The 18553-nt window shown below is 42.3% G+C and overlaps 1 protein-coding gene across 2 annotated transcripts in view; it reads right to left on the bottom strand.

Moving 5' to 3' along the window:
- TTC39C (tetratricopeptide repeat domain 39C) overlaps positions 1 to 18553 on the bottom strand; it is a 121416-nt gene that overhangs the window by 1463 nt on the left and 101400 nt on the right. For both annotated transcript variants that reach the window (XM_053571984.1, XM_053571985.1), the window contains 5 exons: positions 17734 to 17841; positions 13728 to 13837; positions 11322 to 11445; positions 4078 to 4175; positions 2889 to 2993 (listed from right to left, as the gene is read on the bottom strand). In XM_053571984.1, the coding sequence (XP_053427959.1) occupies positions 2889 to 2993; positions 4078 to 4175; positions 11322 to 11445; positions 13728 to 13837; positions 17734 to 17841 (545 nt within the window). The remainder of the gene's footprint in view (positions 1 to 2888; positions 2994 to 4077; positions 4176 to 11321; positions 11446 to 13727; positions 13838 to 17733; positions 17842 to 18553) is intronic.

Raw genomic sequence — 18553 nt, 5'->3', positions numbered from 1 at the left:
TTACAGATGGGGTCTTGCTGTGTTGTCCAGGCTGGCCCAAACTCCTGGGTTTTAGCAATCCTCCCACCTCAGCCTCCTAAGTCACGCACCACCAGACCTGGCTTCTATTTCCTTTTGAAGGCACTACATCAACAAACAGGACAGTTTTGTTATATTTTATGCATGTATCTTAAGACTGCATGAAAAGTAATCATTCATTAAAACAAAGAATATGGTTTTTGAACTTTCTACCTCAATTCATAAAAACTACACTTTTTTTGTTAAAATTAGACTTTCAAATTAAAAGATTCTCTAATTAAAAGCCCATCTTTGGCAGGATAGGCTATATGTTTAAGGATTAGGCTAAAGACATATTTTTATTGATTTAGTTTAATGTTTAGAAAGCTCACACTTGAAAATTGAGTTAAATTTACTAAAAATAAAAAATTTTTAAAGCTAACATATAAAGTCATGTTGAGCTCCTAAAAGAAGGTACCAAGCAAATTTGGGCACTACTGAAACGCAAAACAACAAAAAAACCCTATTCCAGGGCAGTGCCATGGCTCAGTGGGCTGGCCATATACACCGAGGCTGGTGGGTTTGAACCCAGCCCGAGTCAGCTAAAACAACAATGACAACTGCAACAACAACAACAACAAAAAAATAGCCAAGGCATTGTGGCGGATGCCTGTAGTCCCAGCTACTTGAGAGGGTGAGGCAAAAAGAATCACTTAAGCCCAAGAGTTTGAGGTTGCTCTGAGCTGTGATGCCACGGCATTCTACCCAAGGTGACAGCTTGAGACTCTGTCTCCAAAAATAAGTAAATAAATAAATAACATAAAATAAAACCCCATGCCATTACTAACGTAAATATATGTTTCAATAGTAACCATCAACTTACATTTGTGTGGTATTCTGAAAATTTTTAAGTGATTATATACATTTTATGCATTGATTGTCACTATAATTTTTATTAAATTGGCAAAGCAGGTTCTTTTTAATCTCATTTTATAGATTAGAAAGAAAATATGTGGTTAAGGAACCTAAACAGTTCCTTAACCTGTCTACTGAAATAAATGGCCATGCTAGAATAACGTAGTTCTATATTCTTCTGAATGAACCGCACTACAAGATATTATACTATCTGAAAAAGGCAAGGATTTTCCCCTCAAATAAATCTTTTTCTGAAATGCTGCATTTGTACAGTCATACACCACATAAGGACATTTGGGTCAATGACAGGGAGTATATGACAATATTCCCATAGATTATAATGCCGCTGAAAAATTCCTATCCCTTAGTGATGTCACCGTTGTCGTGGTATAAAAAGCCTTACGCACCTGTTTGCAGTGATGCTGGTGTAAACACACTGCATTGCTGGTTGTAGAATAGCCTAGCACATGTAACCACCTATAAAACCTAACACTTGATAGTGACAGTAAATGACTATGTTACTGGTCGATGTGATGATCAAACTGTACTTTTTAATGCTATTGCATAGTGTATTTCTACTCATAAAAAACCATGACACAGCCCCAGGCGAGTCCTTCAAGAGAAATGCAGAAGGTGGCATTGTTATGATAGGAGATGACAACTCCATGTATGGTTACTGCCATACTCCGAGGCTGACAGGTTCGAACCGGGGAAGACGGTGGAAGATGAAAAGATGGAAAGCAGTGACCCTGATGTTCCCAACCCTGTGTAGGTCGAGTCTAATGTACGTGTTTTTGTCTTAGTTTTTAATAAAAAAAAAGTTTAAAAAGTAAATATAGGCCAGGTGTGCTGGCTCACTCCTATAATCTTAGCACTCTGAAAGGCCAGAGTTGGGAGGATTGCTTGAGCCTAGGAGCTGAGGCCAGCTTGGGCAACATGGTGACAAATGTTGCTCCTAAAAAACCCAGAAATGTTGGCCAGGGGCAGGGGTGTAAGCCTGTAACCCTTGCTACTGGGAAGGCTGAGGCAGGAGGATTGCTTTAGACCAGGAGGTGGAGGTTGCAGTGAGCTCTGATGATACCGCTGCACTCTAGCTCAGGTAACAAACCAAGACTCTGTGTCAATAATAATAATGATAAAACTAAAAGTTATAAAAATAAAAAAAAAGTTTATAGACTAAGGATATAAAGAAAGAAAATAATTCTGTACAAATGTATAACGTATGTGTCTTTTAAATAAAGTGTTTTTATAAAAGTCAAAAAGTTAAAAAAATAAACAGATGATAAGGTAAGAAAGGTGTGGTGAACTAAGGTTAATTTATTGTTGGAGAAAAATACCTGTGTTGTTTACAGATTTAGTGTAGTCTAAATGTCCAGTGTTTATAACTGCAGGAGTGCGCAGTAATGTCCTAGGCTTCACAGTCACTCGCCACCCACTCACTCACCCAGACCAACTTCCCATCCTGCAAGCTCCATTTGTGCTAAGTCCTCTACAGAGGTGTACCATTGACCTTCTGTACCCTATTTTTATTGACTTTTCTAGGTGTAGAGATGCTTAGATACAAAAATACTTGTCCTCCTGTTACAACTGCCTACAGTACTCACTACAGTGAAGTGCTGGATGGGCTGACAGCCTGGGAACCCTAGGTTATACCAAGTGTGCAGCGGGCTGTGCCATCTGGGTGTGTGCAAATACACTCTTACGAAGTCAGCACAGGGATGCATTTCTTAGAGTGTACCCTGTCATTAAGAGATGCACAACTGTAATTCAGAGTCTGGAGAAGAAATTACCATCTTAAAGACAACAAGGCAGGTTTAGTAGCTTCTTATACTCACCCTATGTGAAATCAAGGAAAACAAAATGAAGAACACTACGTTCAATCAACTTATTTTACATGAAGGATGCTTCGTGCCTGCTCGCGTGGACATTTTTGTCGATGAACGTTATTATTTGATAGATAGATAGACAGATCTTACCTCTGGTTTGTCTATTAGCAGACAGCCAAGTTCATAGCAGGCATACGGCTGAACATACAAGTTATTCTGACGACACAACTCATCTTTAACAGCTCGCTGAAAGAACTGGAAGTAATATAAATGTTCTTGGAATTAATTCATTTTCCTACTTAGCGTAAGGCTTATCACAATCTTCTGGAGGCAGGAAGGGGGACTCATTTTCTTTTTGTTTTCCAGCTCTGATTTTCTCTTCTTTCTCATCTTCCTTCCTTCCCACTCCCATCTCAGATGTCCTATACGGGCCTGCCCGGCAAGCTTCCCCCAGAACCTGGTGTCGGGCTGCCTAAGTTATGCTACTTATTTTTCCAGTGGACACAAGAGCCGATACTGATTTTACTGCTCAGAACATCTTTATCTACATCTAAAAGCCTAAACGTCCCATTTCAATATTTAAAATAGAAAACACAGGAGCCAAGAACCATCTCTTGACAAGCATCTTGACTCTATCTTGCTGGCACGTAAGCATTCACGCTAAAACAGACTATTTAGAACTGTAATAACTATCGTAACCCCATACTGAAAGATTAATTTAAAATTACAACATAAGCCCATTCACATTCTAGGATTTAAAAGCCAAAAGTCTCCTAATCCTATACGCGAACTCTTTCAAAGAGGAGTCCAAGTACAAATGGGACAGACTCATTCAAAAGAACAACATGAACAAAAATCTTGGTTAGAAAAATCCCTGCAACTATATTCAAAAATAATTAATGGTTCTTTTTCACATAATTTATACAAGATTACCCTAAGCTAACACCTTTATGTGATCTGCAGTCACACAGAGGAAACAAGCCCTGAACATACGTTCAGGTTTTTGGTTTTGTCTAACTGGGAGGCTTCCCACTGATCCTTTCAGATTGGCTCATTTTCCCCCCTCTCCAGCTGAAAATATCATCTTCGATAAATAGAAGTAGAAACAAAGCCAAATATAACAAAGTAGTCTAAAAATCTGTAGTTACATTAAAAACTAATAGTATTAACCAACTTCTGGCATCCAAAATGATGACTTTGATCAAATAAAGTGGATCAAGTTTATATTGTAGCGGGAGGTTTGGTTTTGGTCTAGGGCTTTTTAATTTTTCTTATTCATGAGCACATATGTAAGTGTTTACAATTCATTTTCTTTAGCCAGACAACATTAACCATTTACCTGAATAGCATCTTGCGAGTTTCCTAGACATTTGTGAATGGCACCAAGAAGCAAATACTTTAATCCAACGACAGATGAGTCATCCACTTCATGGCAAGCTTCAGAAGAAGGGGAGTGAACAGAGCGGGCAGTAAATACATTCGCTTAAATTCCTTAAATATCACGAACAGTGAAGTGAACATTTCATTGTTTACCTACTTATTCAGTTTATATTTTTTGCCCCCCCAACTCAGAAAATACCCATCCTTCATCCTTTAGTATCTTTCATCAAAAAAGACCAAAATATCAAACTTTATAGAGCCAAGAAGACTCAAAATTGAACCACTTTATTACTAAGTGAAAAAAGCAAATCTGAACAGGTTATATGCTGAATGAGTCCAACCATGTAACATTGCAGAAAATGTCTCCAACACTATGGAGACAGTAAAAACATCAGTGGTTTCCAGAAGTACGGGGGAGAGAAAGGGATAAAAAGGCAGAGAACAGAGGGTTTTTAGGGCAGTGAAACCATGCTGTAGGGTCCTACCATGGTGGACACAGGTCATTATACATTTGTCCACACCCCAGGGTGGGCAACACCCAGAGGGAACCTGATGTGAACTGTGGAGTCGGGTGATGATGGTGTGTCAACACTGGCTCAGTGACTGTGACAAAGGTACGCACTGGGGCAGGGCGCTGTCATGGGGGAGGATGGGGAGGAGTGTGCGGGGCCTCTCCAGACTTACTGCTCAGTTCTGCTGTGTACCTAACTAACACAGCTCCAGGCAAGTTCTATGAATTTTTAAAAGTTACATGACATTAATTTCAAAAGACCACGCAGCTTGTATGTTTACACGTTACAGTTTACATGAAGTGCCTTGCTGCTCAGTGAGAGAAGAACTGATCCCTCCACTTGAAGAAGCTTGTTGGGTGGGAATGGACACCCCCAGAGAATGTTACAGAAATAAGAAATATGGGAACTGGAAACACAGGGGGGTCATAGAGGAGCAAAGGATATAATAGAATTACTTCCATGGAACAATAAAGATACTGAGTTTCGGTAAGATTATTTATATGGGGCAGCACCTATGGCTCAAAGGAGTAGGGCGCTGGCCCCATATGCTGGAGGTGGCAGGTTCAAACCCAGCCCCGGCCAAAAGCTGCAAAAAAAAAAAAAAAAAAAAAGATTATATATGGATGTAATGAACTCGAGTTACAAAACAAATAATTTGGAGAGGGGCATAGGATGGGGAGGAGGAGGGGAGGGTGAGGAAGAGAATCTGGACCAGCAGAGGCAGGAGTTTCCCCAAAAGCCAGGCTGGGAATAACATGCACCCCTCACTCTCCACCATCCCCTTACAAGAAAAGAACTCAAAGCTTTTAAAGCAGCAGTGTTAAGAAAGAGTTAATGAAACTCATAGACCTGCTCATTTATTCATCACACGCATCATTATTCATCGAGCACCTACTGTTTGTTAGGCAGTTCTAGGAGCTTAGAATACAATAGTGACAAAACAGACATAAAATTGCTGCCCTTACAAAAGACTGGAACGGACATTGTTCCAGAAAGACACACAAATGGCCAACGGGTATGTGAAAAGACAGTGGGCATCACTCATCTAATTAGGGACGTGACATCAGAAGCACAGGAGATGTTATCTCACTCTCTGTTAGGGTGGCCATTATAAACAAAACAAAACAAAAATAAGGACCATTGATGAGGATGCGGGAGCTGGAACCCCTGTGTACTGCTGGTGGGAATACAGAATGGTGTGGTCAGTATGGAAAACAGTTGAAATATAGGAATACCATATAATCTAACAATTTCACTTCTAAGCGTTTATATAAAGGAAGGGAAATCAGGATCTCAAGGAGATATTTGCACTCTCGTGTCACTGTGGCATTATTCACAACAGTCATGTCACAGAAATAACCTAAATGTCCAGTGATGGATGAATGGACAAAGAAAATGCAGTACAGGGCAGCGCCTGTGGCTCTAAGGAGTAGAGCCCTGGCCCCATATACCGGAGGTGGTGGGTTCAAACCTGGCCCTGGACAAAAACTGCAAAAAAAAAAAAAAAAAAAGCAGTAATACACTTAGTAGAACACCATTCAACCTTAAAAAGGCTGAAATCCTGTCACACGCGATACAATGAATGACCTGAGAGGACACTGTGCTAAGTGAGATAACCCAGTCCTTAAGGGCAGGAATGACCTGACTCTGCCGTGTGAGTTACCTGAATCCAGACAGTCAGGTTCTGCAGGCTTGTTCTTATGTGGAATTTGTGTGTAAGTTGGGGCAGGTACATGCATGTATTACCTGTAATGGCCTCCATTCGTACAAATAAGGGCACACTTTGGAATACGACAAAGGCTTTAAAAAGAATGAGGCAGATGCGGTTGATATTAGATGATCTCAGAAATATTGTTAAATGAGTCGTATGTCAGTTGGACGCTTGGAACTGGGGGACTACCTGTCATCAAATCCACAGACAGGGAGTAGAGCGGTGGTGGCCAGGGTCAGGGGCAGGCAAGGGACATGTGGGATCTGTGTTCAGTGTGAAGGTGAAGACGTTCTAGAAATCTGCTGAACAGCACTGTGCTCACAGCTAATAATAAAAAATTACCAGGGGGGCTCGGTGCCCTTAGCTCAGTGGGTAGGGTGCTGGCCTCACTGGGGTAGGCAGGTTCAAACCCGGCCCAGGCCTGCTAAAACAATAATGACAACTGCCACAACAACAAAAGTAGCCAGGCGCTGTGGCAGCCACCTGTAGTTCCAATTACATGGGAGGCTGCGGCAAGAGAATCGCTTAAGCCCAAAGAGTTTGAGGTTGCTGTGAGCTGTGATGCTACAGCGTTCTACTGAGGGTGACATAGTGAGACTCTGTTTCAACAAAAAAAAATTACCATGGGGACTGTAAGTGGGTATAATGTTCTTAGAGGGAAATTTGTGAAATCTATAAAAATATTTAAACAGCTCATACCTTTTGACTCTGAAATCCCACTTTTAGGACTTTGTCCTTTAGGTAACACGGCACACAGACGCACAGATGTCTGTGAAAGCACAGTCACTGAAGCTTAGTGCCAATTTTTGTAGCAAAAGACCAGAGGCAACCTACATGCTCACTGGGGAGACTATTTAAATAAATGATCAATATTCACACTTTGGAATACGACAAAGGCTTTAAAAAAAATGAGGCAGATGTGGTTGATATTAGATGATCTCAGAAATATTGTTAAATGACAAAAGTATCGGGCAGAACAGTATGTGGAGAATGTTGCTATTTGTGTAATTACAAGTGCACATGCACACGTGCGCACACACACAGATAATGCACTTTCCATAGAAACACAGAGATATCTCCAGAAGGTCACTCTAAAAACCATGAGCTGTGGTTGTCCCTTGGGAGGAGACTAGGTGCTGGCGTGACAGGGACACTTTTATTCCATAATCCATTGAGCAGTTTGAATATTTTTGTAAGTTTGTGAATTACTTAAAAATGGAAACCAGCTGGGGGCAGTGGTACGTGCCTGCCTTCCCAGCCTCTCGGGAGGCTAAGGCAGGAGGATCCCTGGAGCCCAGGAGTCCAGCCGGAACAACATAGCGAGACCCATCTCTAATACATAAACAAGCAAACAAACAAAAACATTGTGATGCTAAAAATAAATAAAATGTTTGCCAAGAAAAAAACATAATCCTGCCCTTAAGAAATTCACATTTTGTGGGGGAGACGGACAGTACAGAAGATAAATGGGCAAAATGTGTGTTAAGTTCGTGTGAAGCTAAGGTGAAACAGCCAGCCAGCAGGAGGGATCGGAGGCGTGTGTGTCTGTGCGCGGGAAAGGCAGCGTGAGCCTCCCTGGAAATGTAACCTCTGAAGGGAAGGTGTGAAGAGCCATGTGGTGGTTTGGGGTAGGAGCACTGGAGGTCAGAGACAAGGGCAAGTGCAAAAGAGTGGCGGCCCGCACGCCAGCCGCGCTCCAGGCCCACTGGAGCCAAGTGAGCGGAGGGAAGCGCAGGGAGAGGCAGTGGAACAGGGGGCTCCAGACTTTGGGAATGCCCACCACCGAATGGACTTGCCCTTCTACTTTGAATGCAATGAGAGACAGAGGGTTGTGGGAAGCAGCTGACACAATGGGACTCAGCAATGCCCACTGTGCTGAGACATCTTTAAAATGCTCATGAAGAATGCGGTGGAGACAGGCAGGAAGGTGCGGGAAAGGCTTTGAATGAAACCACCAGATATGAATGCAGGGACCAAACTGCCTCTGTTGATAAAGGGAGTTACAGATGGGGACTGTGTTAACCTAAATGCAAAATACCAGGCGAGTATTTGGAAGGAGTTTAGTAAATGCTATGATACACATTGGCCACTCTCAGTTTGTTCTGGAACGTAACCGTTTCCCTGCAAAGATCTTCAACATACGCTACACAGTCAGATCAATTTGCATCATTATTGCTTAACAGGGAAGAATGATATAATCTAATTAGTAGATCTCAGAATTGGGTTAAATTTTAACAAAGATATTAGAGAATTAGCTCATGTTCACTCCAGAGACTGTCTCCCTCTCCACGAACAAATCTTTGTTCTTAGTTTATTTTGATACTGGAAAGGGGTGCAGAGAATATTTAGTCGAATCTTACAAAAGTGATAATTGTGCCTGTCAATTACTGCCTACTTTATCCTTGCTTTGTGTAAAATATGTGACCTTGCACTTGTACATCAAACCCCACCCCCCCCCGGAAGATCCCTCATTATTCCTTTGAGTTAGACATTAATAGGCATCCTATACTTGTTCAGCAACAAGGGGTGTTTTTAAATTCTGCGAATCCTTTTTAAATGAACACAGAAGAATTTAACACATCCAAGAAAAATGTTTCCTGTCAAGTTGCTCTTTGGGAGGGTTGCACATCTATTCTAATTGCAAGGCCTACTTTGCAAAACTTTTTAGTGGGTTTCATTCCTGTGGCTGCTAGAATAGCAACATTGGCCATGTTCTGACCTTTAAGGGCTAATTATTTTTTAAAAGAAATAGCCAAAAGGCGTCTACAGAGAGATGTGATGATAAAAATATGTGACTCAATGGATCATGCCATATTTGGTCAAAAACAAGAGTGATCAAAGAAAAAAGAATGTGACGAATTTTCTACAGTGGTTTACAAACTATTTTGAAATATTATATCGAAAATGTCAATACTACTCAGGAAAGGGCGGCACACATGAATAAGAATTTATTTACAAAGAAAATCGAAACCACCCTTTCAGATGTGTGCGTTTTTATTTTAACATAGCAATTTTGCCTTATAATTGTACTTCTAGGAGCATAATTTAAAACTCTTCACAGTCCCAGGAAGATGAAGCTGGGTGGAGGGCAGGTGACAGCTCTGCTCCTCCGTGTGTGGGCCTGAGAGCTGCCGCACCCACCCAGGCTCTTCTCTTCCCAAAGCTGGGCAGGTTTTGCAGTGTGGAGCAAATGATTTGCGCGACTACAAACAGCCATTCTAGGCTGGGTGCGGTGGCTCAAGCCTGCAATCCTAGCACTCTGGGAGGCCAAGGTGGGTGGACTGCCTGAGCTCACAGGTCTGAGCCAAAGAGAGACCCATCTCTAAAAAAAAAAAAAAATAGCCAGGCATGTGGCTGGCACCTATAATCCCAAAGCTGAGACAAGAGAATCACTTAAGCCCAAAAGTTTGTGGTTGCTGTGAGCTATGAGGCCATAGCACTCTACTGAGGGTGACAATGTGAAAGTCTCTAAAAAAAGCCATTCTACTATCTACCACCGAACCATTAGAAGAATGTTATTTCTACTTGGGAGGCTGGGGCAAGAGAATCGCTTAAGCCAAAGAGTCTGAGGTTGCTGTGAGCTATGATGCCACCGCACTCTACCCAGGGTGACAACTTGAGACTCTGTCTCAAAAAAAAAAAGAAAAAGAATGTTATTTCTCTGTATTTTATTTAAAGATTTAGTTTATTCACCCTGTGAACTTTCTCAACTATAATCTATAATAAACGCAATTTCATCAAGGTCATCATCACATACATCTTTTGGTTTTTACAATATATGAATAAAACACATAGACTTCTGGCTGGGCGAAGGGGCTCACACCAGTTATCTCAGCACTCTGGGAGGCCAATGCGGGTGACTTGCTTAAGCTCAGCCAGGAGTTTGAGACCAGCCCGAGCAAGGGCGAGACCCTGTTTCTACTGAAAAATACAAAAACTAGCTGGGTATTGTGGTGGGCGCTTGTAGACCCAGCTACTGAGGAGGCTGAGGCAAGAGGATCACTTGAACCTAGGAGTGACATTGCTGTGAACTATGATGCCACAGCACTCTACCCAGGGTGACAGAGCGAGACCCTATCTCAAAAACCAAAAAACAACAACAACAAAAAAACCCAGAAAAACCCCAAACCAAACCAAAACAATAAACCACATAGGCTTCTAATCACACCCAGGTATCTGCCCAAGAGAAATAGGTGCAATCACACAAAACACTAATACATTTATGTTGCGCACTTACATCTGCAGCGGCTTTACTCATTAGAGTTAAAAAATCAAAAAGAAACCAAATGTCCTTCAGTAGGCAAATGGATAAACCACGGTATAAGCACAGCCGTGCAATAAAAACTACTTAGCCAGTGAAAGAAACACTCCGGCTACAGGCTACCACGTGGACAGAGCTCACTGACCTCATCTGTCCTTATGCTGAACAAATGAAGCCAGGCACAAAAAGGACAGACTGTATGATCCCACTTACATGAAGTTCAAGGGCAGCCAAGACTAATTTACAGACATAGAAATCCGAACAGTGGTTAACCTAGGAGTGGAGACTGACGGATAAGGGGCCCAAGGGAAATGATCTGTATCCCGACTGTGGGGGTAGACAGCCAGGTGACACACTTGTAAAAACTCACTGAACAGGGCACTCTACTATCTGTGCTTTCTACGCGTGTAACTCACACCTAAATGAAAAGCATGCTTCCAGCAAGCGCCCTTCCTGTAGGATTAACAGCATTTATGGTAAGAGCATCACCATGTACTCCAAACTGGGCTAGCAGAGCTGCACCCACTGGTGCCTCTGGTTCCTATCACCCAAGTGATGGGATTTTCTCCAGCATTATGCCCTCAATCCAAGAACAAAGGCAGATTTGTGCTCTCTGAATCAGGTATTATTACTGAGAAGCTGAAGAAAGCTGCACTGGCCAGGGAGGCCAAAGCACATCGTTAGGGGGGTTTTGTTTCTTTGTTTGTTTTTTTTTTTACCTTGACTCATCCTCTGTAGGTTGGGGAAGGAACAGTTTGGAAGAGCTTTCCACAAGTATAACACTTCGATGGACGCCAACACACAGAGCACTTGGGTTGGGGTTTGTTTCCGAAATCTCTCTGCCTGTAAGAAGTTAGATGATTAGGCTACATTCCCTTCAAAAACGAGTTCAAATTAAAAAATACACCTTGGACATAGTCAAAGTTCACAGTGTATGGTCCATGTGATTGGCTCATTCCTTCAAAGCTAAAAATAAAAATTTCTCTGCATTTAAAAAATGTTAGCAGGGTGTGGGGTGGCTCACGCCTGTGATCCTAGTAGGGAGGCTGAGGTAGGAGGATCACTGGAGCTCAGGAGTTTGAGATCTGCCTGAGCAAGATCAAGACCCCCATCTCTACGAAAAATAGAAAAACTAACTGGGTGTTGGGGCAGGTGCCTTAGTCCCAGATACTCGGGAGGCTGAGGCAAGAGGATCACTTGAGGCCAGGAGTTTGAGGTTGCTGTGAGCTGTGTTGATGCCATGACACTCTCCCTGGGGTAAAACAAAGAGATTCTGTCCAAAAATAAAAATTTTTTTCTTCCAGTTTTTAACATATCAATTGACATGCTTTTCATTCATCATTCAACTCAACCTACTGTCAAGATCCTGGATATAATCTGAAAACTTGGGGATGAGATTGGATTTATTTTAGTTTAAACTGACAGAATTTATAAAGCTAAGTGAGGTCTAATATAAGGATGGTCTAATATTAGACACTTCTAGTCGTGGGTCTAGTGATCGCTTAATTTTCTACTTAGTGCCAGTGGTCTGAGATGCATTCCACGTTCTAATCTGCACTCAAAAAACTTCTGTCAATACAAAATTGTAAAGCTAAAATCACGGGAAATTCAGGACATAAGATGTTATATAGAACTCAAAGGAATTCAGCAACATTTTATTCCCCAAAGCACAGAATGAGTTGAGGACATTGTCCCTGCAGTCCTGGGCCTTCCTGCTGGTAATGTGATGCCCACATTTGTTTTATTTTTTTTTTTTTTGCAGTTTTTGGTCGGGGCTGGGTTTGAACCCGCCACCTCTGGTATAAGGGGCCAGCACCCTACCCCTTTGAGCCACAGGCACCGCCCACACATTTGCTTTTTACTATGTCAAAATGTGATCTGTTCACTCCCCAAACACCAGACAGCATCTCTGGCGAGGCTCTGCTCATTTGTATTCTTCAGAAACCACCTAATTCTTTAGACAGTAGTTTCCCTCTAGAGCAGTGTTTTTCAACCTTTTTTATCTCACGGGCACATGTGAACTTATAGTTAAACTTCTGTGGCACACTTAAAAAAAAATAAAAAAGAATATAGTACTGTGCTTTGAACTTCTTTTGAAAATAAGTTAATCAATGATCTTTAAAATTTTTCATGGCACAGCCTCTCACAGCACTCTGGGGTGCCACGGCACACCAGCTGAGAAATCGCTGCTCTAGAGAGATGTTCTCTAGTGCCTTTGTTCATTCAAACAACCTGCTTTTATTATTTACATCAAAACAAATACTCCCTGTTCAGACCAGAGGTGCGATCGTGGAATAATTGCTCTCCATGTTGGTGAACTGCATTTTATTTTTATTTTTTTGTTATTAAATCATAGCTGTGTACATTAATGTGATCATGGGGCACCATACACTGGTTTTAACACATTTGACACATTTGACGGTTTGACACATTTTCATCACACTGGTTAACATAGCCTTCCTGGCATTTTCTTAGTTGTTGTGTTAAGACATTTACAGTCTACATTTACTAAGTTTCACATATACCCTTGTAAGATGCACCGCAGGTGTAATCCCACCAATCACCCTCCCTCTGCCCACCTCCCCCCCCCTCCCCCTATTCTTAGGTTATAACTGGGTTATAGTTTTCATGTGAAAGCCATAAATTAGTTTCATAGTAGGGCTGAGTACATTGGATACTTTTTCTTCCATTCTTGAGATACTTTACTAGGAAGAATATGTTCCAGCTCCATCCATGTAAACATGAAAGAGGTAAAGTCTCCATCTTTCTTTAAGGCTGCATAATATTCCATGGTGTACATATGCCACAATTTATTAATCCATTTGTGGATCGATGGGCACTTGGGCTTTTTCCGTGACTTAGCAATTATGAATTGGGCTGCAATAAACATTCTGGTACAAATATCTTTGTTATAATGTGATTTTTGGTCTTCTGGGTATATACCTAGTAGAAGAATTATAGGATTGAATGGCAGATCTATTTTTAGATTTCTAAGTGGTGAACTGCATTTTATATGGCAAGTAAATTGCCGGCCTTGAACATAATTTCTTAAAACTTGCCCAAAGTAGTGTAGGTTACAAATGCCAGTTATAAATAATATGCCAGATGAATAGGTTCCAACATACCTTTTTCACTGAGAACTGTTCAATCTGATTGTTTTTTCTTTTGAAGAGTTTCTGAACTTCTTTAAAGACGATCTGTGCCCCATCCACATCACCGGTGGCTCCCTGACACACTGTAAGAAACCATAATTGTATTTCTTAAGTATCGGGCAGGAAGGGGGCAGGGGGGAAGATGCCACCAAGGGATACACAGAGTGACGATTCTTGGAAAACTGGGAGCAAACAGGCGTAAAGACTATTACACAAAGGGCGACATGGCCCTGCTGGTCATCGTGCCATAGTGCAAACACTTCTCAGGTTCCTGCGTTCCTAGAGCTTTGAGGGGACATGGGGAAAGTTATGGGCCTGGTCCTCTTGTTGGGAGACACTCATGCACAGAATAAAATCCCCAGCTGTGGACACAGGGTATGACCTGGTTGGAGTCCACACACCCAAAAGTAGAATAAAATGGAGTCTAGGAAAGAATGAGGAGCCCAAGGACTCGTAACATTCCACCCCGGTCCTGCAAAGTCAGGAATGAGTCCTCCACGTGTTCACTGGCCACCTGCCCCCAGAAGCCACCAGCAAGAAAACAAAGGAGAAACACACATGCTTGCACCCGGAAGAAGCTGGAACTTCAGGTGGAGATCTCCCTCTCTCTCTCTCTCACCCCTACAATGCATACAGTGACGGGAGTAGTTAGGGCAGGAGAACCCAAGTGCTTTTACAAAGACTCAGAAAGAGAAGGGGTCACTTCTCTTTGGAGTGATCGGAAGCTCTGAGGAGCCAGAAGTCGAGCTGGAGTCTTGGCGTGAGATTTTGGTGCCTGCACAGCATCTTTCCCTCGCCTGGCACCCTGTACAAACATATTATCACACTCTGTCTGCCGCACCCTCCCTCTCCTTTCTCCAAACGTCATACCTGGCTTCAGCCTCATCTCTTGAATGAAATTCTGTCCTCCGCCTCTCAATCTCTATAGCAATGAAACCATTTTGTTAGATGTCTCCATTGTGTGGTTTTTCACTCCCTCATTGGAATGGACTAAATTTTGTTTGCTAGTTCCTTACTCTTTATTCAAATACTCCTAAAAGCAGGTGGTCCTGCACCTGCATTTGGGTCGCGCATGTCACCAAACAGACAACTTTGGCAGGGCCAAAAAGCAGAAGCAACAAGACTTGTAGGAAGCTGAGGATGCTGAGGTGATGGGAAGGGTGGGATATTCCTACTGGGAGTGAGAGGATTAGGCTGAATATTCAAGGGAAGGGACACCACCATTCCTAGGTACTGGAGCACCCCTGGGTCAGATGTAGGGTCTGCCCCCATCAACAATGATATCAATTATAGCTTCCTTCAAAACCAGAAAAAAGCCCAGGGACTATCTTGTGTAACTAACCACATCATTTTATAGATCAGAGGATGAAGAGGTCTAGAAACAATTCCCTAAGGCCACACAGTAAACAGTAAAAAAGAATAATTTCTGTTATGAGGCTTAAGGTCTTCCTGAAATCACTGTGATATTCTTACAGAGTTTCGCAATTAAAGAGAAAGAAAGCCAGTCAGAAACAGCCTCAGCATCTGAACCACCCCGAAGGTCTACAACACCAATACCTTAGACTGTGAAGAATGACCATGACTGACCCCCCTGCAGTAAAATTATACATAGTTGCTTTGAAATATGCAGGTGTTTAAAAGCATAAGAGTCTCTAGTTTACCCTAAAATATGAGGCCTAACCAGAACTTGGCTGCCTAGCTCTTCCATTAAGACTAAGTTTACATCATCTCCTAAATGCTATTATAACCTTTTTTGGTAACTTGTACTTTTGATATAATTTTGAAAATACACATAAACATGTGTGTGATCTAGTAATTCCACTTCTTGGTATATACCCACAGGTATTGAAAGCAAGGATTTGAATAGTATATTTGCACACCAATATTCACTATAGGCATTGCTCACAGCAGCCAAAAAGTGGACACCACCCAAATATTCATCAATGAATTAATGGGTAAAAATGGAGTTTATAACTACAATGGAATGTTACTCAGCCTTATACAAGAAGGAGCTCTGAGACATGCTACAACATGGACGGACCTTAAAAACAGGACGCAGGGGCGGCGCCTGTGGCTCAACGTGTAGGGCGCCGGTCCCATATGCCGGAGGTGGCGGGTTCAAGCCCAGCCCCGGCCAAAAAAAAAAAAAAAAAAAAAAAAACAGGACGCAGGCAAACACAAAGAGACAGGAATCAGATAGGTTCCAATTACAGGAATCAGATAGAATAGTCAAAATTATGGAGATGGAAAGTACAACAGAGGGGCTGAAGGGAAGAAGAGAACAGAGTTAGTGTTAGCAGGCACTAAGTTTGAGTTTGGGACGATGACAAAGTATGGACAGTGGTGACGGCTACACAAGAACGTGAGTGTACATAATGCCACTGCCATGTGCCCTTAAAAACGGTTAGATGCTGTCTCTGATGGCAGGACAGCCAGCCCCCTCCCTGCCTCAGGTACTCGCTACAGTAGAACTATTCCTCACAACTTCTCCTTTCCCCCAAATCCCTTTGCAGAGACAAGAGATTAAAATCTTGCACGCTTATTCTCTTCAATAGCTGGTAAAGTCCCGGGATTTCCAAATATTTGGAGAATAAATGTCCCTTTATGTAGTCACACTGTACATTGATTTCTTTTCTGTTAGACAGAAATTTAAAAAGAAATAGCTGCCAGCCATTGATTGCGTGACCCAGTTGCTCCCTGGTGCCTGCATTCAGGGTTTGCCCATTCTTCAGCACGTTAAACACACCGTGGCTCTCAGTGAACAGCTGCTACTTTCATCTAAGAAGCTTTCAAATTCTATAAAACGATGCTTTAAGTGTGAGGATGAGCAAACCATCCAGCTTATTGAAAACAACCTTATTCAAATATCAGACACAGAGCCAGAAGAACAAGGGTGCCCTAAAGGGACTGTAGTAAGGAGTGTAGACAGGAGGGGATTTGTACTGACGGGTAATGGACTGATGTGATTTTATAGGGATCTTGATATATCCAAGATATTACTAGTCACTGTTAATCAATTCTGCCTGTTTTATTTTATTTTATTTATTTATTTTTTTTGTTGCAGTTTGGCCGGGGCTGGGTTTGAACCCACCACCCTCGGCATATGGGGCCGGAGCCCTACTCACTGAGCCACAGGCGCCGCCCAATTCTGCCTTAATTTAAATAAGATCAGTTAAAGAGGTTGAAATCAAAGATGTTGGAGGTATTTAATTGGATTACTCTTGAATTTTAAGTAAAAGAATAACTTATGTAGCTGCACAGAGAGGATTCATCTTAAAGGCAGAAAGTGTGTGACTGCCTGATTTTCTTCTGTTCATCCTGGACCATTCCACATCACGTGGCACTTCATGTATTACAGGGTGCAGATAACTTTTCTGTCCACCAGGTGGCAGCACATGTTTAACTATCCAATGCAAGGACAAAAAAAGGAAGAAACATGATCCAAATAGAAATTGATGGGTGTCCCTGCCATGATGAGATGCAGTGCTGAAATACCTCTCATTTTGCAATATCACACTGTAAATATAACAGGGGTAAGAGGAGCCTATGACTCAAAATTCTATGCAACTTTGTAACCAAAAATATCAACACAATGAAAAAGACATGTTCAATTCTTAAAAATTCTTTAGATTACTAATAAATAAAAAATACAGGCTGTAAAGGAAGGGGGCAAAGGCAGGTCAAGGCTGTTTAAGGCAAAATGTGCAAAGATTAGGAAAACCGTGCAATGAACATATCCAACACGGAGCACAGGACTGAACCAGGCGCTGAGGGGGAGCATGGGGCGGAGGGTACCCTGGACACTGCTGAATTTCTCAGCGTCCAGCTGGCTCAGTGAACACAGTATTCCACTTCTATTTGGCTGGCTGCAAAATGTCAACACAACTGTGCTGCCTGCCATCATCCTCCCGCCTCCCAGCTCCGGGGGAGCTGATTCACAGCAGACAGGGGCCCACCCAGGGGACCGCCATCTACTCACCTGCAGTCAGGTACGCATAGTAGCACTGAGACCACCTGGACTCATTTTTTAGCCTCTCAAAGGAATCAAATGCATCCTTGAAATTGAGCTCTATCATGCTGCACCAACCTATGAAAGAAATATGTTTTAGCACAGGACCCTACAGTAGACAACAGCAAGCTCTGGGTCCCCTGTTTAAGCTACGAATTTCTGATACTGCTATCTTTCTCTGAGACTGTTCTGTGAAACATACAAAAACCTTAACCAGAAACTTGGGCAATTATTTGTTTTCCCTTAAATACTTCCATAATGTAAATTTTGAGTAAGATAAGGCACTTCTGATTTCACAACAAATTAAGCAGCATAGAAGATAATGGCGCAGGGAGTGCTAGAAGGACACCCCGGATGCTTCCCAGAGTTGTGCAATCAGTGCTTCTCCAAGAGCAGCCCTGGCAGGGTAGGAGTCTGGAAGCTGCCAGATTATAGGCACAGTGACTGCCTCCGAAGTCTTAACGCACTCCCTAGATGACAAAATATCACTACTAATTTGCAAAACCTCACAAGGAGGAGAAAGCAAGACAGTGAGAAATGTACTACTTGTCCCCCCTCCCTCTGGACATCAGTGGGACCCCATCTTTCCCGGATCAAAATACTGTTAGACTGACATTCTGTCTGGTAAACAGAAACAGTAGCAACTAAAATGGAAAGAATTTTATTCCCTCTGTTAAAAAAAAGTAAGTGTCTCCCTTAAACTGAGCCTCTAGTATAGCCGGAACACTGTGCCGGGCACTTGGTATGACTCTTTCTAATCCCTACTGCAACCCGGCAGAGGTGGCTGACG

The sequence above is a fragment of the Nycticebus coucang genome, chromosome 19 (genome assembly GCF_027406575.1).
Source record: "Nycticebus coucang isolate mNycCou1 chromosome 19, mNycCou1.pri, whole genome shotgun sequence".
NCBI lineage: Eukaryota > Metazoa > Chordata > Mammalia > Primates > Lorisidae > Nycticebus > Nycticebus coucang.
Note: the sequence above shows the minus strand (reverse complement) of the source record. Positions and strands in the feature narration are given on the sequence as shown.